Source organism: Nipponia nippon, unplaced genomic scaffold (assembly GCF_047370975.1).
Source record: "Nipponia nippon isolate SJK-2023a ecotype South Korea unplaced genomic scaffold, ASM4737097v1 scaffold_3, whole genome shotgun sequence".
NCBI classification, from domain to species: Eukaryota; Metazoa; Chordata; class Aves; order Pelecaniformes; family Threskiornithidae; genus Nipponia; species Nipponia nippon.
Window position 1 is genome coordinate 89278969 of NW_028262347.1, and position 25642 is coordinate 89304610.

General features: G+C 51.2%; 2 protein-coding genes and 1 long non-coding RNA gene across 3 annotated transcripts; 1 reads left to right on the forward strand and 2 right to left on the reverse strand.

Annotated features, from left to right (window-relative positions):
- Positions 1 to 2439: 2439 nt before the first annotated feature.
- LOC104013555 (steroidogenic acute regulatory protein, mitochondrial) lies at positions 2440 to 6039 on the reverse strand. The gene is made up of 7 exons (XM_087766027.1): positions 5976 to 6039; positions 5596 to 5703; positions 4697 to 4842; positions 4013 to 4171; positions 2977 to 3161; positions 2681 to 2774; positions 2440 to 2541 (listed from the first exon to the last, which is right to left on the reverse strand). The coding sequence occupies exons 1-7, from the start codon at positions 6037 to 6039 to the stop codon at positions 2440 to 2442; spliced, it is 858 nt and encodes a 285-aa protein (XP_087622153.1).
- A 1877-nt stretch (positions 6040 to 7916) lies between these two features.
- Positions 7917 to 21012, forward strand: LOC148054759 (uncharacterized). The gene is made up of 3 exons (XR_015706759.1): positions 7917 to 8153; positions 20649 to 20783; positions 20874 to 21012. It is a non-coding gene; the product is annotated as an uncharacterized LOC148054759 (long non-coding RNA).
- Positions 12996 to 25402, reverse strand: LOC104013553 (microsomal triglyceride transfer protein). The gene is made up of 18 exons (XM_009466075.2): positions 25336 to 25402; positions 24000 to 24181; positions 23651 to 23794; positions 23036 to 23143; positions 22262 to 22378; positions 20448 to 20587; positions 19998 to 20151; positions 19147 to 19304; positions 18590 to 18755; positions 18030 to 18137; positions 17690 to 17902; positions 17345 to 17559; positions 16641 to 16738; positions 15412 to 15533; positions 14760 to 14987; positions 14318 to 14442; positions 13849 to 14019; positions 12996 to 13558 (listed from the first exon to the last, which is right to left on the reverse strand). Exons 1-18 carry the CDS (start codon positions 25400 to 25402, stop codon positions 13411 to 13413), a joined length of 2664 nt encoding a protein of 887 aa, XP_009464350.1. The 3' UTR covers positions 12996 to 13410.
- Between the last annotated feature and the right edge of the window lie 240 nt (positions 25403 to 25642).

Sequence of the window (25642 nt, forward strand, 5' to 3'; positions counted from 1 at the left end):
TCTGTCTGAGCCAAGCAACCAGCACACCTCGTGGGAGCGGACAGACGGAGGGATGCCTATGAAACGCTGCAGCGGGGTGCCCAGGTCCAAGGCGTGCAGGTATTGGTACCCATGGGATCGACGAGATGCTGTGGGTGTACCAGGGTGGGATTCATCCCTCGGACTGCTGACACCACCGCTGTGCCCCTTGCCAGCGTGTCCACCACTGCTGCCCTCCGTGGGAGTGCCAGCATTTATTTATTGTGCCAAAGATAATGCTTCATTTACTCTTCAAGGAACATCTCTCCCCAGCGGCGCAGGGCAGGAGGGCTGGGGCCAGTGCAGGCTGTGCCACAGCCCTCTCCTGCTTCTGGGACAGCCCTGGGCTGGCTCGGGGCAGGACTGAGCTTGCTTCACCTTTCCCTGCCCGAAGCAAGGCTTTTCTCGAACGTTCAGCCCCCTGCCTCATAGCCTTGGAGGCATTGAATAAAAACAAAACCTTCCCCCGTCAAAAATGGGCTGTAAGGTCTCCAAGGCGCAGTATATGTGCGTGCAGGCATGCATGCTCACTCCTTCCTCCCAAATTCTCAGCTGCGCCCCTCCCTTCAGTGCTGTCCTGGGCACTAGTGCTTTATTGCATTAGGAATATTTGCGGTGGTTCCTTGCTATACCTCAGAGGAGAGCTGTGGCTCAGGACTGGTCCAGCCCCCTTGCACCCCAGGTCCCCGGGGGGGGCTTTGGGGCAAGGAGGCTGTGCTGCAGGTGCTAACCCCCACCGAGAGGTGGGTGAGATTATTTAAAGCACGGTGCGATAAACTCCCCCCGGCTCCGCCACGTGTGGATGCTCTGGGGTGGTGATGCTGCAGGGCCAGGACCCAGCACTGGGATATTTACTCCAGGTGAGCGCAAGAAGCGCCTTGGGCGGGCTGAGGTTGGGTTGCTTGTCACTGTGCAGACGCCACGGTGGGTGGAAAGCTGCGGCGTGGGGATGTAGTGGTGCGATGTCCCAGCTCCCAGCAGGGATTTGGTCCTGTCTCTGGGAGGAGAGGGTGCGTTTGGTCCCCTGTGTCCTCCTGGGCCAGGCGGATGCGCCAAGTCATTCCTGTGACATAACCTTGTCCAGTGTTACGATGATGTATAAAGTTTTGTACATACGAGATTCAGAGCTTTTAAACTTTTAATATTTATTAATTTTGTTGGGTTCTCTTTCTTTTTTTTTTTTTTAACTCTAACATAATGTAAAAAAAAAAATCACATCAAAATCTCTTTCTGTTGATTTATTTGTGTGTGTGTGGTTATTGAAATGAATTTGACACTGTGAGCCACTACCTCTTTATTTCAACCCAGCTGCTCCTCTTTATCAGCCAGTTTCACATAGCTGTTTTGAGATTATTCCCCCTCCCCCCCCCCCCCCCCCCCCTTAAATAAGACAAAGCAAACCCCAGGGATGTATAAATTACAAGCACCCTGCAATGGTTGTAATAACATTTCATGGCACCCAGCTGGCTTGTTTTTAGCTGCGTTTGGCAGCCGCTTTATGGCACAATGTGTTTGTTCCCAGGGTGCAGGATCATGTCAGGATCACTGGAGCGGCCATCCCTGCTGCAGGGATCTCCCAGGGATCCACCTAGGACGAAACCCACCGGGCGGTTCATCATGCTGCAGGTCTGCAGTGACAAGTCCCCTGGCTGCATGGTCCCCAAGGGCGTGATGCTGCGTTATGGGGTTGTGGGGCTGAGTCTGACCCTGCTGCTGCCCGTCTCCATTACCTGCTTTCTCGCCTGCCTTGCCACCCCTTTCCACGTTGCAGTACCCTAAGTCAATTGAACTGATGGTGAAAAGCACATTTCTGACTCCCTGGGACGTGGCTTTAGTACCATACGCCTGCTCTGGCTGTGCCTGCTACTGTTGGCATAGCAGGAGAAAAACGTCTATCTATATACATATATACACACACATAAATATATAGCTTAGCCATTCCAAAATAAATAAAGATGTGTTGCTGGTTCAGGCCAAGAAGAGCCCCTGAGCTTGCACTGACAACTGATACCATGGTCAAGTAATAAATAAAGAGCAATGAAACCGGGGTAGGGCTGAAGCCGCAGAACAAACGGCACCGTGGGCAGTGATGCCCAACGTTGGGGTGTGTTTTGGCAACCCCCCCCTTCCCTTGTGCACGGCGGTGAGGAGCGATGCTGAATACCAGCTACCGTTGCTGCTCACGGGCGAGGTTTGGGCAAGGCTCAGTCCTTGCAGATGCTCCACTCCATCCCTGAAGCAGAAGCACGGTGCTGGGTGAAGGGTGTCCTCTTTGCTCGGGGTTGCTCAGTGGGTACACTGCCTCGCCCCATTGCTGGCGGCCGCGGCTCCTTGGCTGCAGCAGCAATGAGCAGGGGAAGGAGCGGGTCTCCAGCTTGGGCCATGTCCCTCGTGCTCGGGCAGAGCCTATCCTCCCGCAGCTCAGGAGCACACAGCGGCAGAGAGGTGTCGGCGGAGGTGCTTGATGAAGTCTGCTTGGGACTGCGGCAGGACGTGGTTAACAACAGATGCAGGGATCCAGCCCTTTGGGAGAAAAAAACCCCGAATTTGGTCCTGCTGGGTCAAAGGGAATTGGGGTGCCCATCCTGGGGAGCAAGGTGCATTTGCACGCCAGGATGCATACCCCTTGCTGTCTCACCCCAAGTAACACGGTGGCACTTGCCTTCAGGTCCATGCTGAGGAGCCAGGTGAAGTGGGTACGGCCGGGGTCCTCTGCCAGCGGCTGCAGGACGATGCAGCTCAGTCGGGACTCGGCCCTGCAGTGGGCAAGGAAGCAGGCAGTTAGGGTCCCCCGTGGGGGGAAAACGGGGGTAAAGAGATGCCAGAGCAAATGCAACAGGGAGGTAGCTCTTGGCATGCCTCCCTTGCCATGCCCCGTGCAAACTTTCATGACTGCAGCGGTGGTGTCCCCCCACCGGGACACGATATCCCATGACGGTCACTTTGCGGGGGCTGTACCTGATGCACCCTTCCTGCAAGGGCAGGGGCTCGATGTGGGTGGTGGTGCCCACCAGGTAGATGGCTGTCTCCCTCCTCCCGCGGTGCCGCACGCTGACAAAGTCCCGCTGGCCCACCAGGTTGCCCGGGCTGGGGGCGGTGACTTCGTGTGTCACCAGCGTGTCTGTCCCAATGCGCTGCAGCACCTACCAGAGCAAGAAGTGCCCTGGGGGTTAGGCTTCTTGTGCCTGCCCCTCCAGGGACATCCCTGCCACCCCCTTACTCCCGCCCAGGGGACGTTAAGCCACCTTGGGGATGGCAGCATGAGCAGGAGGAGGAGCAGAAGCAGCAGCAAGGCTGGGGCTTGGGGCTGGCACCTGGTGGTAATTAAATCCCAAGACCCTGCAGGCTCTTAAGGGGGAAAGTGGGTGATTTTTGCAACCTTTTTTTTATCTGGGATGGGATTCTCCCTATGCTATTTCTTTTTCTGAAGGGACAGGGAAGTGGTAGCTATAAATAAGCAGAGGCTGGGTAGCATCTGAGCCAGCCCAGGTGAGCTAGGGGAGGCTTTCTGAGGCTGGCAGCTTGCTTAGAGATATGCTGTGGTTTGGGACCTGAGAAATAAGGCAAATAAATACTCAAAAGAAGCCCAAGACAACACATCAGCTTCCTGGGGGTGCCCCCCACAGCGTGATATATTTGGTTTGGCCTCTTTTTTTGAGCTGAATCCCCTGAACAGCTTCTCCCCTGACATTAAAGTCTGAGCAATGTCAGAGTCCCCCAGCATGGAAAAAACTCTGTGAACAGGTGCTGTGCGGAAAAGAGAACTTGGAAATGACACGTTTCTCAATGCCACGCCAGTAAAGCACATCTTCTGTCCCTGGGGTGATATCCTGCTCTTGCAGGAGTGTGGAATTAGCTTTAATCCTTCAGCAATCTTAAAAGCCTCGACAAATACGATTTTTTGGATGCTAGCAACCCTGGTGATGCAGAGTCTCAGACCGTCTGCCCATGATGGCATCGCTCGCTGCCTGCAGTGCATCCCTCCCCACCTTACCTTCACCCGGCTAAGGGTCGGGTTCCACTGGGGCATTTGCTCGATCCTCTCGAACAGCTCTCGGTGCAGCCGTGCCACTGGCACGGCCAGGACCACCTCTGCCCGAAACACCTTGCCCAGTCCAGGGAGGGCAGCACTGGACACGGTAGCCTCGGCATCCTGGGAGAGCAGAGAGCCTGTATCAATGAAATACCTTGCTAATAAACCATCCCAGTTGTCTTTTTAATCACTGTTTGGTTTACAATTGAAAGCTATTATATCTAAATCATGCCACTACGATTGCTTTTTTTTTTTTTATTTTAAGCTCCTTTCTAGCTAAATTAAACAATTCAGCAAACAGCTTAATGAACAAACACCGTAAATAACAGCAAAGTCACAATCTGTTGGGTTTTTTTCCTGCAGAAATGCTCCTGGCTTTCCCTGGGAACATGATTATCTGAGTTTTCCCTTCCAAGCCTTTTCCTGCTGTCTATTTACTTTGCAGATTTTCTTGTGAACGTGCTTAACGAAGGCTTGGTTGGAAACCCTTTTTGCCGTGCTTTTGCATGGCACGTCTCCTGCGCCCATCGTTTCCCTTCAAGCAGGAGGAATAAGAGAAACAAATGTCATCTCCCCAGGCTCATTTCTCCTCCCGAGAGCGTTTCTGGCATGAAGCAGTAAGGGCAAAAGGTGGCCGGGCTTTACCAGCATCGTTTCTGCCTGCCAGCTGGTGTGCTGCTGCAGGATGCTCAGTGCTCGCTGCAGGGCCGTTTCTCCCTGGTTGATGTAGGAGAGGTCCACGCTGGAGAACCGGCTGGGGCTTACATCTCTGATGGGCTCGGCACAGGCAGCTGCAGGAGCAAGGCAGAGTAATGTGAAAAGCCCCCCTAGCTTTGCCTGTGCACATGGCTGTGGGTACAGAAGTGCAAACATAGCTGGAGCAGAGGGTTTTGCTGACCCAAAGTCTCGGCTCTGACACTGCTGTTTCCACCACGCAACTGGTCCCCTCTTGGGCTGGGGATGGCTTGGTGCAGAAAACCTTTCTGTCAGGAGCATCCCTGGCATTCAATCACTGTTTCTGTGCCGACTGCTTGGAAAGCTCTTTCAAATTGCTTTCCAAATCATTTCCCAGTAACACTGTGGTACAAATTGCACGTTGCATGGGTATTATTAACATTGCATAGGCAGCCTTTGGACCAAGCCACACTTCAAAAAAAACCCAGATGAATTTGCCAATTTTCAAGTCTTTAGGTAAGTGGGGGAACTAGAGACACAGCAGACATGCAACAAAACACTGATAAGTGCCTGTAACCTCTGCTAAAAGCTTTGGCTGCCTGTACAGTGAGCCAATGCAATTTACCTTCCCAGAATCTCAGGGTCTCCCCGCTAACCCAGTTTTCCATCAGTACAGGGAATGCTTTTAAGCTACCAGCAAGCTGGAGACTAGCCCAGCAGTGAGAAGACAACTAACTCTGTCCCCCAAAATATGGGTCAAATCATATAGAGAGGTGTGCATTTTAATACGCATCCCTCCATCATGTGTTGCAAGGACGTTGTGAGCAGAGCTAGGAAACGTGGTACCCAAGCGCCCAGGCTGAGCTTACCTGTCTCCTTTCCCATCAGCCTCTGAAAATAACATGGAATTTTGGAAGGCAGGCAACGGAGCCCTCTCACGTCCTTCTGTATTGCTGCAACGGCTGTTATCTTCAAGCCTAGGGGAGATATGTGTGGGCTTTGGTGAGCACAGAGTGTGCAAGGAAGATGCCGAGCTGCCCTGCGTCTCTGCTGGAAGTTGATTTGCAGCTAAGACCAAGACTACCTTGTGCATAATACAGTGCAGGAGGAACATAGATGCATAGATGTGACATTTCCAAGGGAGCACCTCCCAAGGGGATGCCCATCAGATGCAAGCTTAGCATCTCCTTTAGGACCTTCTTTTCTGCCTGTTTTTCCCAAGGTTGGAGGGGAGGCAAGCGGTGCTTACCGGGCAGGCGGCGGTGGTGGTCATGGGCGATGCCGCAGCACAGCTTGATGGTGGCCTGCAGCATGGCGCAGGAGCAGGGCTGCCTCCGGGAGCACGCCGCATCCTGGCATGCCTTTATAGACGGCCTGAAGGACGGCACCTGATGATAGGACCACGCTGCCAGATAGCAACTGGGAATAAGGAGTACTCAAGGACAAGGCAAGCGAGGGGAGGGGCTGGAGGGAAAGGCCATGCTTCCCTCTGAATGAGCAGTCCCTGCCTTGCCTCCTGCCCTGGGCAGGCGGCTGTGAATGGCCGCATCCCCAGGGCACCGCTGAGATGGGACGCTGTAGTGGTCCCCAGTGCCACTTTATTGAGGACTGTGGTGGCAAACCCAAGCTGGCAAAGGCAACTGGTGGCACTTGCATAGGGGGAAGGATGGGGTGGGAGTTGAGAGCAACGTGGCTTTGCTCTCGGAGAGCATGGAAGCTGCTGTTAAAACCACATTTGTGGAAAATGGTGTTTCTTCCTATGGAAACTTCACAGAAGTTATGGTGGTAATTGCTGCTGTTGTGACTCCTCAAGTAATGCTTTATATTCTTCTTTCCTACTTTACTCCCTCCTAATCATCCCCTGCAGACCTCTGTTCATCATGGTGGTGGTGGGACCGCTACATCTTTTGGCATGAAGTTATTCAGTCCTTCCTCTTGTATTTTTAATGGTCGCTCTTAAAAGGTTAAACACAAAACCTACTGGGTCACTCCTTAAAATACAGCCATACTGTATTCCTCTGGCCCTTTGCAATACCTGCTTCTTCAAGTGCTTTGAAAACCCTGCTTGATTTTTTACCATGGAAAGGCTCTTCCACCTGTACGAAGCCGAGGGGTCAGATGCTTCTGTTTCAGACAGCATCATTACAGCTCACTTTACCTTCAGTCTCTGAGGCTACAACTGCCAAAATATTTGGAGTCCAGGAGGGCTTTATGGCTTTAAAAGGGATAGGAGAGACTTCAAGGCTTGCAGTCTGGGGTGGTTGTGGCCTGTGGATTTCTTGCTGGGATGGGAACAGTCCTTCTGCGGCTGCCATGCAAGCACTGCAGACCCCTGTTCCTTGGCAGCTCTGAGGCTGTCACAGCAGTGAACAGGGACAGTCTGCTGAATCTATACAATATTGCATGTTGATTTAATAAGTGTGTTATTAGGAGTGGCGTAGCAAGAGAGATGCCTGTGGATGGCTTTTGGGCATGGCAGAATAACTGCGGTGGAGGGTAATTGAGTAAATAGGAAAAGCAGTGGTAGGAAATGACTGTTTTCACCCAAAGCTGATGGAGGTAAATATGGTTATTTGCTCTTTCTGACTCATAGTGCTGGGTCCCTTCAGGAGCAGTCATTGACCGATGGTTTGACCCTTGCAGCCTGCCCGGCATCCCGGTGGCTGAGAAAGGCAGCAGACCCTGCCAGTGCAGGGAGATGGGCCAGAGCAGGGGCTTGTCCCCATGTCACCCTTCACAGCCTTGTCCCACACAGGAGCTGGGGGCTCCAGCTGTCTCTCCAAACACCTTCTGCGCTGCTAATATATTTTTTTCTATAGCAAGCATTGCATCCATTCAATACTCCCACTATTGGCAGGGATCGAGTGGGTAGAACAGTTTCCTAGGAAAAATGCAGCTTTTTTCCCACGGGTTTTGGCCCTGGTGTGCCAGAGGGATTTATCCCAGCCATGGGGACTAGTTGGCTCGGCTCAGCCAGTTCCCCAGCTCCCTGCCTGACTCACCAGCCCTGGCCCTGAGCTTTTCCCCCTGGCTTTTCCTGCAGGGATAACCTCATGGCACATCTGCTGTGGCTTGCACAGCTGTGTCCTGTTGCAGCTTCACAGCTTTCTCCCTCCATTCCTGATTGCTGGGCAAGTTATAACAGCACCTCCCTGCCAGCTGCTGCTCCTTGGATGCTCTGCTGCTTACTTGCAGTCTGCTCCAGGGTGACTTCCTATGTGGTGGCACCCAGATAAGTGCCTGTGTGCATGTTCCATGCTTGCAGGAAAGCCTTGCAGATATACCTGTGTGATATGCATGGCCCAAAGCAGCGGCAAGCTTTGCAGCAGGGGCTTGAGAGGTGCACTGTAGCCCAGCTGCAGCTCTATGGGAGATTTGCTACTGCCAGAGCTCTCTGTTCAGTGCTGGGATTTACACTGCTGCTTTGGTGAGTTGCAAACCACTTTTTCTGGATTTTTCATGGGGTTTGGGGAGTCACTGGGGCCCAGCAGTTAGGAAATACAACACCTTTTTTGCAAGCTGCCTAGGAAGGAAGGAGCAGTGGGTGATAAGATCTGCCCCAGCGCATTAAATGTGCACCTCCGCTAGCTCCCAGGGAGTGCCAGTCCCCATGAATGGTCTATCCTCTCACACACATTCCCCTCACTTTTGCGCACGCTTTCTGGTTAGTTTTGTCTCTACAGAAAGCTGTAATAGACAGGCAGATAATGTTTTATCACCCCATTTGGTGAGCAGTGTCCATACGCTCTCCTGAGGGCTGTACGAGATGTCCTGGGAATAGAGTGACTTACAGGGGAAAAGAAAATATGAAAAATTGCCTGTGATGGCAAGCTTGGACTCCAGGAGAGGATGGCATTGCCACATGAGACCCCAGCTCAGAGTGGTGAGGGGCTGCCATGGGTCAGCCCTGGTCCCTCCCCTGCTGATGCAAAGGTCCTTGGGTGCTGGTCGTGGGACACCCCTGGATGCAGGGTGCCAGGCATCCACCCCCTGCATGGCTGCAGCGGAGCGGTTTTGGCCTGGTATCTCCACCAGGTTTGGCTGCAGCCACTGGAGGTCACTGCTGATCTGCAGCTCCACAAGCAAAGCCACTTTTGGAGAGGCAGGTGGGAGCCCTGCTCCCAGGTGCTGGCTCTGGGCTGCTCTGCCCCTAAGCCCCTGCAAAATCCCTGGGAGCTGGGTGGTTGCTGGCACATAGGACCTCCACTAGAAATAAGATCTGGCACCCTCAACCCTCCCCAATTATCCTGCTCCTGGATGCAAGGACCCTTTGAGGACTCATCACTTCCAATTGCACAGCTCAGTGTAGGATCTCCTGGGAGGGATGCTGGCTCAGGGAACATCCTACAGCTCCCGAGAAAGAGCAGTGCCAAATGTGAAATGCAAAGCCTGTAACTGGCGCTTTGGGAGGCAAAGGCAGGATTTCAGCAGCTAATTCTTCCCTTGTTGTTCTTGTCAAATAGTCTGAAATGAAATTAGCTAGTAGGAATAATGTACCTTTAAAGGAGGATGCTCTTATTCATTTCTCCTCTTCGTGGCCAAGACCCTTTCTGCCCCCTTTGACTGAGGCAGCTTGGTGTCCCACGGGGTGCTGCACTCCAGCTCTGTGGGTGCGATACAGTCAGCGCTGGGGGTTTGGGGCTGAACGGTCCCTTTTAGGAGAGTTTGGAGCCACTGCCAAAGAAACGAGTGATTTTACAGAATGCCCGTGTCCCTTCACTCTCTTGCTGTTTGAACATCCAACCAGAACTGGAAAAAAAAGATCTACAGAAGGGACCTGGGAAACTTTACAGTTCACTGGCTCAGCAGGAGGTCAATACTTCCAGCAGCAATGCAAACTGGTGAAATCCCCATTGAAATGTCCTCGCCATTTCCAAGATGGGCTGGAAACACATTTCCAGCTCCAATCCCAGCTATAGCCCCTGGCCCCTCTGGCAGGACAAGTATCATCCTTCAGGACTAGAAGTTCAACCAATGTAGGGTAACGCTGTTGCTCGATGTTAAAGTAAAACCTGGACTAAAATCTTTTGGGGTTTCCATACCCCCTGAACACTGATGTCTTCTCATCTGCAGGTAGTGAGCAAACCTCACTTATTTGTTTAGGGCAAAACTGATCTGCTACCCGCTGTAAGAGCTCAGCCATCAGCAATATTATCTTCTCTCCACCCCAAGGGGCAAGGGTGGCATTTTCTGATTTAGCCTGTGCAATGCAAACATCAGCTGAATGACAAATCTGCCTCTCTCAATCTCCTTTAGAGAAGGAGAAGGGGGGGAAAAGAGCAATGGAAAAGGTCTTAAATGGCAGGTGGGTGCCTTCTGGCTTTGACTGAGGAGCAAATGCTGAGGCTGAGAAAGGTTTTGGGTCCAAATGGTCCTCCCCAAACACCTGGCAGAGCAGCGTGGCTTTGGATGAGGATTAAGGCTTGTGCAGGTCCATAAGCGGTCACAGGGGTGCCAGCAGAGATGATAGCAACTCATCAGCATGTAAAACAGTCTGAGTCAGCCCAAACCCTGACCGTGAGACAAGAGGAATGGGAAATAACGGGATGCTCCCTGGGGAAAGGGTGAAGACGGGGAGCTAGTGGGACTCAGAGCTGCTATCAGCAGCCCTGCAGAAAGCTGAGCAATGCAACAAGGGCGATATGGGCTCCCTCCTCCCACGGTCACACAGGGATCCGCCTGTTCAGACCCGAGGGCAAGTCCCAGGGCAATTTCTCTCCGTGTCCTTGGGGCCCGCTCTGAGTGAGACTGCTCTATAATCAGCAGAGCCTTGATGCAGGGGAAGCCCTGATTTTAAGCAAAGTCTTGGATGGCCTCCAATACCTTTGCAGAAGTTGGCAGGAGAGGATAAAGCAGCATCTTCAGCCCCATGGGAATCCTCTTGCAGGTCTGCCATCATCCCTAACAGTGCTCTGGGGCTTTCTGGGAGCAGAGGTAGACCTCGTGTTCCCATCTTGCAGCCCTGATGGGGCATTTAGTTACGTGTCTCTGGGGGACCCTAAATAGGGACCTAGAAAGCAGATCCCTTGGGAGTGTGACTTTATTTAAAGATGGCTTTGGCCATACTGTTCTTGCTGGAAGTGCCTGTGCTATGGGAGCTGCTTTCTGCCTCTCTCCTCTTCCCGGCTGTGTGTCCAGAAAAGTTAAGAGTCAAAGAGAGAAAATATAAAAATACATAGCATTTATTTCTGTACATAACCAAAGCGCTTGTAATTAGTGCCTCTAGATGGAAAACTAGACAAGTTTTCTTCTCCCAAACCAGGAGACTTGGTGCTACATTGTCAGGCTCATAATTTTAAAAAATGGTCCATGTCCCTCTTTTTCCTAAAAAGCATGTTTTATAATACAAAATAATATTTCAAAGGCACATTCTTATCAGGAAGGAATAAAGAAATACTGCTTTTTCCTTGTGAGCCTCCCTCCAGCGCTGGAGAGGTGTTCGGTGGTTGTGGCTGATAACAATCCAACTTGAGAGGAGAATGCAAAACAGAAGAACAATATTTACTTGAAGCTAATTGTAATTTTCACAAATGGTCACCAAAAGAGCCCAAATATCAGCAGAAAAGGGAAGCTGCTGTATCTCTTTGTTGCTGGAACGCTGCCTTCCTGCATGTAGGGTTGAGGCAATCTTATCTCCATCTGCTGCCTCGATTAAAAGAGAAGGAGAACTGCTGTTCAGGCGATAAAAGGGGCCAGAGGCTTCTCCATTAATATGTAAACTTTGGATCAAAAAGGAAGACGAGAGGCTCTAGGCAGAAGCTGCCTCTCAATAGATGGGTTCTGAATCTGCATGCCCCCAAAAAAGGCACATCTAGTATGTGCTGGCTTCTATAAAGAGGAGGAAGGGGACGGAATGGAGGTGTGACCCTGCTATTTAACTTTTCCAGTTTGGGTTGAATAATGTCCACCCTGAAAGATGATTACCTGAAGTAACAGCTTTGTAATGTTTGTCCAAGCTCTCTGTGACAGATTCCTAAATCGAGAAAGGACCACATCAGTCAAACATGATCTCTTGCCCTCTATGGCAACCAGCATCTTGATTTGCCCTGTAGGATGGACTGAACCACCAATAATTCATTAAAAAAAAAAAAAAACAAAAAACAAACCCAAAGGACAGAGAAGTTTCCAAACACCTTGGCAGTGTGTGCCCATGGTTTGAAATCATCTGGTTCCCCAGCTGAGCACTGCTGACTTCAGATCCAGCTCTGCATGCCACCCCTGTTAGAGTAGTAATTTCTCTGCTTCCAGTGTCATCGCCCCATGCTGGGAGTCCTGATAATCTCCAAACACCTTTTTAATGCACTCTTTGCAGACACTAAAATGCTTGTGCTCTTGTGGTTTTTAATTATAAGGTGTTTTTTATGACTTTGGATGATTCTTGCAGCCCTGCCTGTCTTAGAGGAAAAAAAACATGTGGAAAAAGTCAAGCGTAGACACTAGAGCAGGAAGCAGTCGCTGAGGATCAGCATCATGAGCGGGATATGCAGAGCTGCGAAGAGATGCTTTAATGGCTTGGAGACACCAATGTCTCTTCTGTTTTTCATTCAGCCAGTCCATGCTCGAGTCACCTCATCTCCTTCCAGCCTCTGCCAGCAGCTGGTGGGTCTCCAGCATTTTTTTCTGTATTTTTCAGCTCCATCTTCAAGACAGTTCTCCCTGTTTCAAGATGAGGATTGAGACTGCTGGTCCATGCTCTTTAGAAGGGTCTCTTGCAATTTGCTACACTCTCCCTCGCTCTGTTTTAAATTTGCCTTCATTTCCCCAATTTTTGGGAAAGCTCTGTGGGTTGCATTCCTCTGCCTTGCTCCTTTTTTTGTTTGTTTGTTTTTTTTCTCCAAGTGTGAATCTGACTCCCACTAAAATACAAGCTGTTCCCCACCCCGGCCTCATGCTTGCTGCCTGATGTGGCACCAGTCACATCCCTGGCAACAGAGCGCAAATTCCCCCCAGGAGTAAGAGGATGGCACCAAGCTGTGAGAGCACTGAGTTGCCTTCATATGCAAATAAATACAAACACCTTCGATTAATCTGGAAAGCACACACAATAATTGGCAACAGGTTATGCAGCATTTTGTCTTGCTTCTCTGCCCTTTTCCCTGAGGATCATTCTGGGGTGGATGTCTCTGTGGTTGCATTAAAAAAAAGAAAATTAAAAACCCCACACCTCACCCAGAAATAAATTTTTGCATGCTTCTAGACTCTTTTGGCAGCTGCAAAACTGTGCATTAAAGGAGGGTCATTCACTCCCTCCGTGGGGATCCTCCTCCCTCTGGCTGCAGATGTGCTCCCTTCTGACTGCTTTGATAAATGGGGAGAAAACAGAGCATTTTTGGGTATAGGCTTGCAGAAGGGTTTCTTGGGCCCTGAGAAACTCATTCATTTGCAAAAGGAGACTGTTTTTCACAAGGACCAGTTTGGCTTCCAGCAAGCCCTTCCCCTGAAGGGGAAGAGTTCAGGTGGGGGAAATCTCAGCCTTTGGGGTGAGGATGGCAGGCTTGGATCCTCCAGCCCCAAGCAAGGGGTGCCTCTGGCTGTCCTGCGGCAGTTCCTCTTCTGCTGCCCTTATTGCAGCATTTTTCTTATTAAAAGATGGTTGTGGAGGAGTTGGGCAGAGCCTTTGACAGCTCATATAGAACTGGGGTGTGTGGCAGGCAGTTATCCAGTCCCAAAGTGCTCCGATTCCGCTAGTCATCTTCCGCCGTCAGCAGGAGGTTGCAGACCTTGGAGTTGGCCTGGTGCAAGGCAAACTCCCGCCCAGGCATGGTGCCCTGCCTGCCTTTTCGAGCGGTGCTGCTCTGGCTGCCGGCAGACTTGGAAACTGTGAAGATTTCTCTGTGGGACAAGGAGACAACAAGATGGTCAGGAGGCTATGGCGGTGGTGGACTTCATTCTCCTCCCAGACCGGCATATTCACCTGCAGGGCTTCTCGTAATGGTCTAGGCATGGCACTTCCATCCCCATCACCATGAACTTGTGGTGTCCTTCACCCCCTCCCTACTGGTTTTGACCCACCCTGCTCAATAAGTGCACAACCATTAATTCCCTCCTCTCCCCAAGAAGTCCTCTTTTCTCTCAAGCATGTCATGATGTTTCTGCAGTATCTGGCTGTATCCAGAGCTTACCTGTATGGGACCTGCTCCTCTTTCAGCTGCAGGCACATGAGCACTGGGCTGCTGGAAAACCTCAGGATGGTGTCAAACTGGATTGAGGTCTCCAACTCTGTCTGGCTTCTCAGGGTGGCTTGGAGGAAAGGGGCATCTAGTTCTGCCTGGAAATCAATGGCGAGACTTCCCCTGCGAGAGGGAAGCACGTGGGTCTGGTCACAGAGCCATGGCCCTGTGCTGGGCACTATGCACCAGCACCAAACCACCCCATAAGCATCTCAATTTTAGGTCTGGCCATGGAAAAGGAGTGTGTAACCAACACCTGCCAGACACCTAACCAACATGTCCACCAGGCAGGGCTGGACCCAGCAGGAGAAGAGCAGGGGCCTGTGGAAAGTCAGCCTAAGGTGGAACATCCCTTGTGCTGGGTGCTGAGCCCCCCGAGTACCCCACATCCCCAGAGCCAAGCAGTTTCCCACCCACTGACCTCGTGCTGATGCTGGTTTTCAGTTCCTGCTCCCAAATGCTCACATCCATGTCAGCTGAAATGTCAAGCCCCAGCCCGCCCTGGAGTTTGATGACTGCTTGGAGGCCAGACTGTAGAGGAATGACCTGGGAGATTGAGAAGGTGGAACTTGCTGTGATCGGACACCTCTCTTGGCCGAGCAGCTGACATTGGCAGTGATGCATGGCTGCTGGGACTATCCCAGCCCCGCAGCTGGACTTTTGTGGGAGGAATTCAAGCCACGTGTGTCCCATGGCAGAGCTGAGACGTCCCACTGTTTTACCAGCCCCAAGAGACCTCTGGCAGCACCACCTTGCTCTTAGATGTGTATCCACAGTGAGTAACTTACCTAAAATCCACTGGCTCATGCTATGGGATTCACTAGGATTTGGCATGGAGGCAGGTCACCCAGCCCATCCAGTACCTGGTGATGGTCCATCAGCAGGAGGTTCCCTTTGACCACACTTGTGGGTTCTCCACTGCTTAATAGGACCTTGGCCATTAAGTCTGTATATCCCTGGAAGAAGACTATCGGCCGCAACTGAACATCAAAGAAGATGGCAGACATCCCGGCCATGAGCTCTGGCTCCTCTTCCCCTTCCAAGACATTTTCTCCCAGCATCGACTCCATCCCTTGTGCTTCAATAGTGACCTAAAACACAGAAGCAGAGACGTGCAAGCTGCATGCAGCAAAGCTGGAGAGTTCGTTTTGTGCCCTGCAACGCTATTTGAGTTGCTATACTTGTCCAGCCCTTGGACAGGCATCCTTTGAAGCAGGAGGATAGTGACAGAGTGGGCTGGATGGGGCATCCAAGCTATCCCTGAGCACCGTGCATCTGTGGTGTCACATCCCCTGTTTTTTTGGGGGGGAGGGCAGGCTTCTCCAGAGCAGGTCTGTCTGGCTTCACATTGGTGATGAGGGGTATGCATTTATGTATTTCTGATACAGGGCACACTGAGTGCAGAGGTGAGGTCAAGCACCATAAGGAGGTTAAGAGGGGACACAGAGGGGGCAGTGTCACTGCTGGGTTAGTGTTGCCACCCCCCTCCATGTACATGCCCTCCCAGCAGCACACCTGAGCAGCACGAAGCTGCTGGCCATGGCTGAGCAGTGAGAAGTCAGAGACGCTCTTTCTCAGGAATCCACCCTCCAAAAACAGCAGGTCCAGCCCGAAGGTGGAAAGCAGGTCCTGGGTGACTGAAAGACAGAGAGATGCCTGTAAGCATCCCTGGGCAGTGCCTGGCACATCTCTTTTTGCAAATAAGTCACTGAACAGTGGTGAACCATAAATGTTCTGAGAGCAGCAGCAGGGGATGAAGGCTGACAAGAAAATAAAGAGCCCATAGGTAGGATGTGCAAGGCTGCGATTCCAGCAAGCGTGTTCCCTGCGCTCGGTGCCACCAAGTCAGTGCTTAGCACAATGGGGCAGTTTCTTAAAAGAGCTTGTCCAGATTGATTGCAGAATTGGGAGGTCACAGACACATGTCTAAAAGTAGGATCCTGAGAGCTCCTTGGTAATTTGTAAGCCTCCTCAATAGATTGTATGGCTAGTCCTGTAGAGTTGTCCTATCTATGGTCAGTGTGGCTGACCGGCACAGATCTCGTATGTTAGCCATTAAATATCTGGTAAAGCTAAATGATTCAGAGGGGAAAGCTTCTCTGCACCATATCCTTCCACTCCTGCAATAATCAAAGGATTTAGTAATGCAATGTTTCTCTTCCAGGTGTTGGCTATTTTGCCTCCACCGACCCCCTACAATGCTAGACTGAGATAATTTGAAGTGGGACAGAAATGAGAGCTCAGGGGCGAAGATTTAAGCAGATATTTAGCAAGTGTCAATTGTTGCAGTCTCTCTGAAGTCTGATGATTTTTATCTCAGTACAAGGATTCTCCTCTTTGAAGGGCTTATTAAAAATACCTAAGGATCTGAGGAACGGAGCTAAATATCTTGACTTATCAGGAAAAGCACAGTAACTCCCACCTACAATCTACCATTGGTTTCATCTTCAGCTGAAGTTCCTCTTTTAAATCAGCAGGATTTGGGGAAAGTATGTAGCACAGCCCAGCCCTCCTGCTGTAGAAAGCCGGGTGGTTGCAGGGTTGTCAGAGAAAGGTATATGTATCTCAGGTGATGGCAACCAGCCAGCCTCAGCTGGCGCTGGGGGACATGCTCAGAAACTTCACACCGAGATTTTGGGGCTTTTCTATAAAGCCAAGACCTCTTCTGAAAGTTGCCTTTCCCCACCAGCCCCTCCTTTAGCCGTTTGAGAAGGCCATGGGATGAGTGTCCTCTATGGTGTCACCTGTCAGAGGTCCTGAGAAAGAAGAGGAGATGCCAGCTTTCGAGAAGAAGTTGTAGTTATTTATCCGTGGGTCTCTCATGATGTCTTTCATTATCTTCCTGGAAGCAAGAGCGAGAGGGTATGTCAGCACTGGGAAGAGAGAATGTCAGTGGTCATTACAGAAGGCTGTCCAAAGAAGGAAATACAAATTTCTGAACTATTTCTTTCAGTTGCCCATGGAAGTGTGAGCAAAAAAGGAAACAAGCAGACGTGGGCTACCCTGGAATTTCCCTCTCCTCTGCTTTATTAAGATAACCCAGTCAGATATTTTTGTGCAGCTTTGCTTAGCTCTGAAAAATGTTAGTGCTCGGTTCGTTTTGTGCAGATAGGAAGATTAATGCAGTTACAAATTGTGCGCTGCCCTGAGAGCCAGAGCTTTGGCCTCCAAGGACTCTGCTGAAGCCGTGAGCCTCGGTCCGTCTGCCATGGGGCAGGACGAGGAGGGATGCCAGGTTTCGGCTGGCTGGGCATCGTCTGCATTAACAGCCCTGCTGTTTTCTTCCTCCTGCAGCTGGGAATTTCCAGGCAGCTCCAAGAAGTGATGCTAGCATGCACTCTTATCCAGCTTTAAAGGCATGTTGGGTCAAAAGCCACAGCTGGAGTGTGGAAGAGGAAAAAACAGCGATGACAGGGGAGAACAATGCAGCCTTCCCCTCCAGACCTACCTTGCTGGGTGGTAGTCGGCACGCAGGCAGTTCTGGACCTTCAGCAGCAGAAATGTCGCTGTCTCTGTCTCCAGCTCGTTGGCAGCCAGCAGGATGTTGATGACATCCATGGGCGAGGGCTCGTTATCTAGGAGGATTTCTGCAGCAGCCAGGCGACATGCTTTTTCGTAGCTCTTCCTCTTCTCGTGGAAAATCCTCCTCATCGCTCGTTTCACCTGGTGCAAGAGGGCAATTAAAATGGTGCTGTTAGGGTGGTGATTTGCAAATGGTGGCTTCATTTGCACCCCAATGGCTTGGCTTTGAATGGGAGGAGGAATACCAAGCCTTGGCAGTTTTGTTTCATACCTTGCTGGAGATGTGCCGAGCAGGGAATTGCTGCAGGGCAGAGATGGCTGCACTGGTGATAGAGGCAGGACCCTCCTCGGCGTGATCCAGGAGGGTGGGTATGGTTTCGGGGAGCACTGCATTCCCCAGGGCCAGCAGGTAAATGACCACCTCAGACTCTTCCTTGGCACCTTTTAGCCCCCTGAGGATGGTTTCCACCCCACGCTCCACCTCCTGCTCAGGGTTTGCAGGAGGGCAGAAGAGGAGGAGAGTGAGGTGAGGGACAGGAGACATTCTGGGCACCCCTGGAGGAGGGTGGGGGTCCAAAAAAGCCAAGCATGGGGGTTTACAGAGGACCCACCTGCAGCCCACAGAGCTTCTGCTGGCACAGCTTGCCGACCAGAGAGCCCATGGCAACTATCCCTGTCTGCTGGACCTCAGGGGCCAGCTGCTTCCCATTCAGCTTGTCCTGGGCACCGGGAAAAAGGGGTATTAGGAAGCAGGAAAAAAAATGGGGAAAGAGAGAGAGAAGGGGTATGTTTTACCTCTTATCTCAAAGCATTTACCAAAAAAGTAAGGAAAAACTAGTTCTTATCTGCCTTGAAGGAGGCAATGCACAATTTAATTGGATAAAATGCTGATTTTTCACAGTGGCTTTTAATTAAGCTTTTATTATCTGTAATGCACTAATATAAAGCACTTTTGGCTGAATGCTTTTCCTCTGAGGAACATCTAATCCCATCACCACTGTCCCATTAAAAGCACATAAAATAATCCCATAAACAAGATATATTTCTACAGAAGCATATTTTCCTGTTTCAGGAAAATATGCTCGCTGTTCCCTCCTGCCTGAAACGGGGTGAGGATCCATCCCAGACTCAGGACCCTCAGGGAGGGAGGGATGGAAATATCCATACTTACTAACACCAGTCGGAGAAGCTCTCCTGAAGGCCGGGGAGAGAAAGCTGCTGCGTAGAGAAACTTCTCCAGCAGGGACTTGGGCTCCTTGCTGAAATCCAGAAAGTCCGAGAGAGCTGCCAAGGATGCCACCGACTGTGCGGCCACCGCTGCCTCCACAACGAAGGGGCTGGAGCAAGAGGAAGGAGGTCATCAGTGGCATGAGCCTGGCCCCAGCACCCACACTGACAAGGGATGGATGCTATGGCCATGGGTGGATGATCTGTAAATAACAGATCTCCAACAATATTTGCAGAAAGCCTTGTTGGAGCATTCACTCTTCTCCAAAGCCGGCCAAAAAAAAAAAAAAAAAAAAAAAAGCCATGCAGTGTTTGTCCAGAACAGGCATTAAGAAAAAAACTGAGTATGTTTGCACTAGTCAGGACAGCTGGCTGGACTAGGTATGGTGTATGGACCAGCACCAAATGACCCTAGTTGCCAGGGCCAGGAATGACCCTACATACCAGGGCTCTACATGCACAGAAAGCCAATTTTGGCAAGATAGCTCCTGGGAGTCTCACAGCATCTCCTCAGGCGCTCTCCTCAGCAGCTGCAGAACATCTCTCTTCTTGGCGCTGCGCAACATCTGGATGAACCTCTGGAAATGCCACGTGGTGGCCGCCTTCGAAGTGTCCATTTTGACTCTCTGGCTGTCAAAAGCCTTCAGGTAGGCTCTCAGCTGCAAAGATGAGGTTTGTTAGGTGGAATTTAGCTTCTTTTAGCCCTAATCCTGAATCACGAGGTAATGTTTATACTAGGAAAATATTTAGGAGTGGGAGGGGCCCATGGGGGTCATGCAATTACCTGCGGGCATCTACTGCAGCCTCCCACCCCCACCGCTGATGACTTGTGCTGAAGCCCCAATGCCCCAATTTGTGGTATGTGCCAGGAAAAGAGCAGGAGAAACTGTGAGCATCACCAGTGCCTGAAAGTCATTGCAATTCCAGATTTCCTGGGTGAAAAGTCTGGAGGACTTGAGGAGGCAGAAATGACCCCTTCTTTGCCCTTGCTAGCCTGACCTGTGGTGGAAATGTTTCCTGACCTCAGACCTGTGATGAGTTTAACACAACTGGATGTACCCGCTGTGCACCAGGTTGCTTCTCCCATCACAGAAATGCAGCTATGTCTGGTGGGACAGAGGGGTCCTTCCACCATGGGCAGCAACATTAGACACTATTTGGGAGAGGTAATAAGTCAGGCTGCTGCTCTACAGTGCTTCTGGGGCCGCATCGTGCCTCGACAGTGGCAACCAGCCCCTCCAAATGCACCACTGTAGTTTAATCCCAAATCCTGCAGCCTTCTCCTGCCTGCCCAGGTGCCCAGCTTGGGGGAGAGCAGGTGGTGAGTTTTGGGGATGGGTAGCATCACTGACCGATGGGCAGCGGGTGCAGACCCTCCTGAAGGGCAGGCTCGCCATGCCCAGGGGCTGGTGCGGTCCCTCCATGCTAGCCAGCGCATCCTCGAGACTTTGTCCAGCCACCTCTGTTGGGCCAGGCATCAGAGGAGACGCTAGCTGGAGCTGCTGCCTGTGGAGGAAGAAGTCATCGGGAAATGCTTTGTCATTTACACCCTCCATGGCTCAAAGGCTGGTTGGGTTCATTGCAGGGTTGAATAAGGAGGAGGTGCAGGCGGAAGCTTTCAAAAGGTGTCTGGTGTTTCCTCCGTGCCATGCTCAGCTGCTGCACCCTGTCCTCCTTGCTGCCTGTGCCAGGCTGTGCCAGCCGAGCTGGCAGGAGAGCAGCAACACTTTAACTCCGGCAGATGCCCCTTCATCCCATGCCAGGCTGCCCAATTTGGGCAGTGGTATGGGGACATCACTCACCTTGAACGGATTTTGATGCCGATGGTGGACCTCAGGGCTGGAGACACCATGTGGCTTTCCTCTGCCAGCACCCACTGGAGGAGGTTGTCTTTCATCATGTACTGGCTTTTGCTGGTGGGGTGCCACTCGACTCCAAAAATCTTGAAAAAGGAATAGCAAGGAGGAAAAAATGTAAACTTTTCTCTCTTCCCCTCTCCCCAGGAGATTTATCTCCTCTCTATTAGCAGCAAAACAGCTTTCCAGTCCACAGTGTCACCCGCTTCGCTTACAAAATGTAGGAAAGGAAAATCCAGACGAGCTCAACCTCTTCCCAGACGCAGGAGAAGGCAACACCAGGTGAGGACCGTGGCGAGGGGATGTTCTGCCTGTGGCCGATGTGGGGAGACAGACTGGTGACACCATGCGGACTTTCTCTTTCATTACAAGGTGGTGTCACCCCGGCTCAGCCACAGAAGAAAAGGGCAGCAGAGGGAGCAGGAGATGCTCCTGCCTGGTGTAGGGGAAGCCTGGAGACTGCAAATTGGAAATAAATGCCTCCCAAAGCATCGCTCTTCCTTCAGGTCCATTAGACAGTGTTAGCTCCACAGCCGCCCCAACGCAGCTGCACGGTGTGGGAAGAGGTATGGCCCTCGATGCCAAAACCCACCTCAACCTGACGAGCATCAGTAAGGACATTCTCCAAATGAAAGAGAAAGCTAAGCAACAGCAATTTCCACCGAGCTCATGCCAAAAAATGCTCGGCTTCCTCGCTGTGCTGCGTGGTGACCTTGGGGAAGCTCTCTGGCTTTTTTCCTTTCAAAAGAAATGATGCACTCGCTGGACTTCACCTCTGTCTCGTCTCTCTGCCCCAGCGAAGGGAGCGCTGGTCATGCCAGGAGGTGCTATCGGAGCAGCTGGGCTTGCATGTGGCAGGTCTTGGGGAAGGGGAAGAGCTGAACCATGTGCAAGCGGTGGTTTTTGACAGCAAATGGTATTAGCAATAATAATACCACTATTTTAATAAAGAGTTTTTTATCCATAGGCTTTGCCTTTTACAGATCTGGGCAGCATCATTATTTTGCTGTCACAGCTATGGACACAGGCAAGGTCCAGAGAGCTGCCTAAGTTGTCCAGATGGCAGGCTTGTGGGAAAACCTTATTGCCAAAAATGTGCTATGCAGGGTTTGTTATTTCTTGGGTAAGTTTGTCATGATTCATACCCCAGAAAGCTTTTATTATAAGAACACTCAGAGTTTGACTGCCAGGTGTTGAGACCCCTGCTGAAGCCCATGGGCTCTCTGTGCAGTGATATCCATTTTTATATTGAATTCAGTAGAATTTATATATTTTTTAAAAATGCCCATTTTAATCATGGCAGGCATAACTGCATTAAGACCCACAGAGTTTCATCTATTTATGTCAGGGCTGATCACGGGCTACCGCTTTAAATGAAACAAACAGCGGTCTTTGGTCCTGTCCCCTGTCAACCTAATCCCCAATCCGATGAGTCTGAGGTCTAGAAAACATTTCTGTATGTCCACTTTCCCAAGCAGGATTAGCTGACAGGTCAGAAGTGATAACAAGAATGGGGATGGGATGACCCAGGACATCTTTTCTGCTCCTACCCGCCTCAAAACCGTATGCTCCTCCTGAGGTATGTTGGTTCATCCCACTTTGTGTGTGGGTCTAGGAGCCGGAGACCCATCCCAGGCTGGTGCAGAAGGCTGAAGCCAGCTGGGAGTGGGACTCGCAGCCCACCTGTAGGAAGACTTTGGGGACAGCCCTGATGTACTTGATGTAAGTTGAGCCCACCACCGCGAGAGCAATGGACTTGCTTTGTTTACGGAGGCGAATCCAGACTTCGGCTTTGAGCAGCTGAGGAGATCTTTTGTCTTCGTGACGGAATGGTTGGACACGGTGTACGTGACTTGGCAGCTCCCGGAGACATCCTCCTGAAACACAAATGTAAGTGACCATGGTTAAGGGTATCGGCTTTGATTGAGCCTGAATAAAATTATCTGTGTAGAGGACAGACACAAAGGACAAACTAATAAATAGAAAAATCATCAAAAAGCTAGAAACTGGGCTGTATTTGGGGGTGCTGGATACCTCCAAGACCATCTGGGCAGGAAATGTGCTTTTGCAAATTTAGGCTAACATCATCAGCAGCACCTTTGTGCTTGCATTTTGGGTTTTGAGGTTATTTCATGTTGTTCGCAGGTCACTACAGCATCAGTTGAGCTCTGGAGGGAGGAATTTCCCTGCCATTTGCCAGCTGCTGGCTGGGCTGGGCAAAGCAAATCCTGCTTGGCAGAAATTCTTGGAGAGTTTTTTCTCCACTTTTCCTACTGTCCAGGGAAAGACAATGATTTTGTAAGTAAGTGTGCCCATTCCTGAAAATCATCTGCAGAATATTTTAAAACTTCTGTCTTTCCAATAGTCATCCTTGCTCACAGCCCAGGGGCAGCTGGATCAGCAAAGCCCATGATATTTATCCTGAATTTTGGCTCTGCTGAAGCACCTCGGCTGGCTGTACTTTGGGGCTGGCTCTCCTGCTGTGGCATGGTCCCTGGCTTTTGGGCAGGATCTGGCCCCGGCTCTGCACCTACCTCCACTGCAGTGCCGGCATGGGGCTGGAGCTGGAGCAGACTGACGATGCCTCGCTTCAGGTTTGAGACCAGGATGCTTTCTGTTTCATCCCCGTAGAAGGCTTTGACCTGGGAGGGCAAGATGGATGGCTCTGGGGGCCCTATGGGCTCCCTGCTGCCTTCTCTGCTGAAAGGCATCTCTCCCCAGCAACCTAAGCAACGCCCTGTAGATACCCAGATATTTGTCACAAGGAGGACCAAATCCCTCAATAGCATGGGCTTTGTGGATGCATGCCCACAAATTTTCCCCTTTTTTCCTCTGATGGTTTTCCCAAGCCTTAGAGGAGAAGGTCAGAAAGGAGCTCACATCCCACAGTTAGGACCGAGGCTCTTTTCACATGGGATGCTGCAGCTCCAGCTGAGCCTCCAGCCCCTTTGGAGGATGGGGCTGCATCTAGGGTCACACTGGACCCTGCAGGAGACCTGCATTTGCCACCCTGTCTGGTTCCCTGTGCTCTGATATGAAACCAGAGGTGGAGCAGGAGTTTGTAAAGGCTTTGTAGCTGGGAAAATTTGGGATGTGGGCAGGAGTGGTCTGCAGAGGGCATGAGCAAGCCTAGGAGGTGTCCAGCTGACCTTCCCGCTGCTCCAGGAGATGAACACTGGCTGCTGGAGTTCTGCCCGTGCCTCCTGGGTCAGTGCAATCTCTGCAGGGGGACCTCCAGTGCCATCCTGGCTCCTCTCCACTTCTGGCCTGTGTTGGGCTTTCAGGTCACGGATCTATGACAGCAGAAGATGGCAGAAAGCAGTGACCAAGCATGTCTGCTCCAAAGTTGCTATGCATTTTACCTGCAAGTGATGGCCTCTTGGACAGAGAGGTCATGTTTCAGATGGCTTGGCCTAGAAAGGGAATGGGGTAAGGAAAGACAGCATCACTGCTCCCAGGAGGAATACCTGGCTGCAATGGCTTTACCACCTCACGCACCTGCACCTGGAGTAGCTCTTCCCCACCTTGGTCCCTCCAGAGCCGGTGCAGCTGGACCAATGCCTCAGCCCGCAGCCAGGCTCCCTGCAGGGACTGTGTGGATGTGTGGTCCAGCTGGATGTCTAGGGTATAGCGGTACTGATACAGGGTCCCAGGCTGGAAAGAAAGCGGCTGCAAATCCCCTAAGGAAAGATGCAAATGTTGAACGTACACAGCCACAGACCTCAGTCCCTCCGCTTGCTGCAGCCAGCATCCTCCATCCTACAGAGGACCTGGACTTGCAGGGATGCTTGCGACCTGCATCACTTTGTCTCCTGGAAGTGTCATTTTTACGCTGAACAGTAGGTATAGCTGACATGTTTAGGGGAGAACATGGGAAGGTTTTAATGGGAAATTATTTGTGCCTGCGGTTTGGATATTTGGGTGTTCTTGGGGTGACAGCTGATTCCCACTTGCATTTCCAGTCCTGCCTCAGAAATGATGGCCAGAGTGGGGGCCCTCCAGGGGGACTTCAGGACTTTTTGAAAGTGCCAGAGAAACACACTTCAAACCTGAAGGAAAGTTTCCTGAGCGTGCCCATGGACAGGAGGGATGCCTTGAAGTGTCTTTTCAGCATTGTGCATTAACTGGGGCAACTTAGCATTTTTATTTAGGAGAAAAGACAGGCCATATCGTTCATATGGTGTGTTTCCCATTGGAACTGTCAAATCTTAATTAAATTACTGACTTTGTGATGAGGCAAAATGAAGTTGATGGGGCAGCTTCAGATCAAAACTCCCTGCTTCAGTCTTATTTATCTAGAATTATTTGCACTCGCTTCTCTTGTTCATATAAAAATATGATTGTAGGGGGGAGGGTTGCCTTTGCCATGACATAACCAGTCTAATCGATTTTCTAAAGTCATTTGAAATTCTCCTGCAAACCTGACGCACTTGCTAGGCTTCTGAAATGTTTTACAGTTTCGCTACTTTTGTCATAATGATAAATGAATCGAGGGAAATCCAGCTCACTCCCTGGGGCTTTCCCCTGTGGGTCAGACTGAAGAGTTTCTGTATTTCTGCACTGTGTGCAGTTTGAAAAGCCCCAGCTCTCCGGTTTTCCTCACCCCCCCACGGAGGACTTCCACGGTCCCAAAAAATTTCCCTGCCTTGGGAGATGCTCAGACCGTTTGCAGTTGTTGTGGCAATAACTCTTCCCTTCCCAGCCAGAGACCGGGGAGATGTTGCATTACGGCAAACCCTGGGAAGCTCTTTGTGCACTGGGATGAGCACCCCACCTCTCGGGGCATCCGGACCCCATCGTGTCCCTGGACCCGAAGCAGCCCAAAGTCTCTTACCTTTTGCTGTGGTCATGAAGGAAAAGCAAAACAGGCAAACGTATCCCAAAACCGCCTGCGGATTCATGGTGGGCTCTGGAAGCTGGGCGGGAGATGGAGAAGGAAGGGGGGTGGGAGAGGGACTATACAACAAAAGTGGACAAGATCTGCAGCGTCAGGCGATGGGGCCCGACCTTCTCCCTATCCCCGCCTTACACACCCATAGAAAAGCAAATAATTAAACCTTTGCACCAACCCCCAGCAGCCATGGAGGGTTTGGAAATCAGCTGAGGTTTGCCAAAGACCGGCGCGAGGGGAAGCAAGCTGC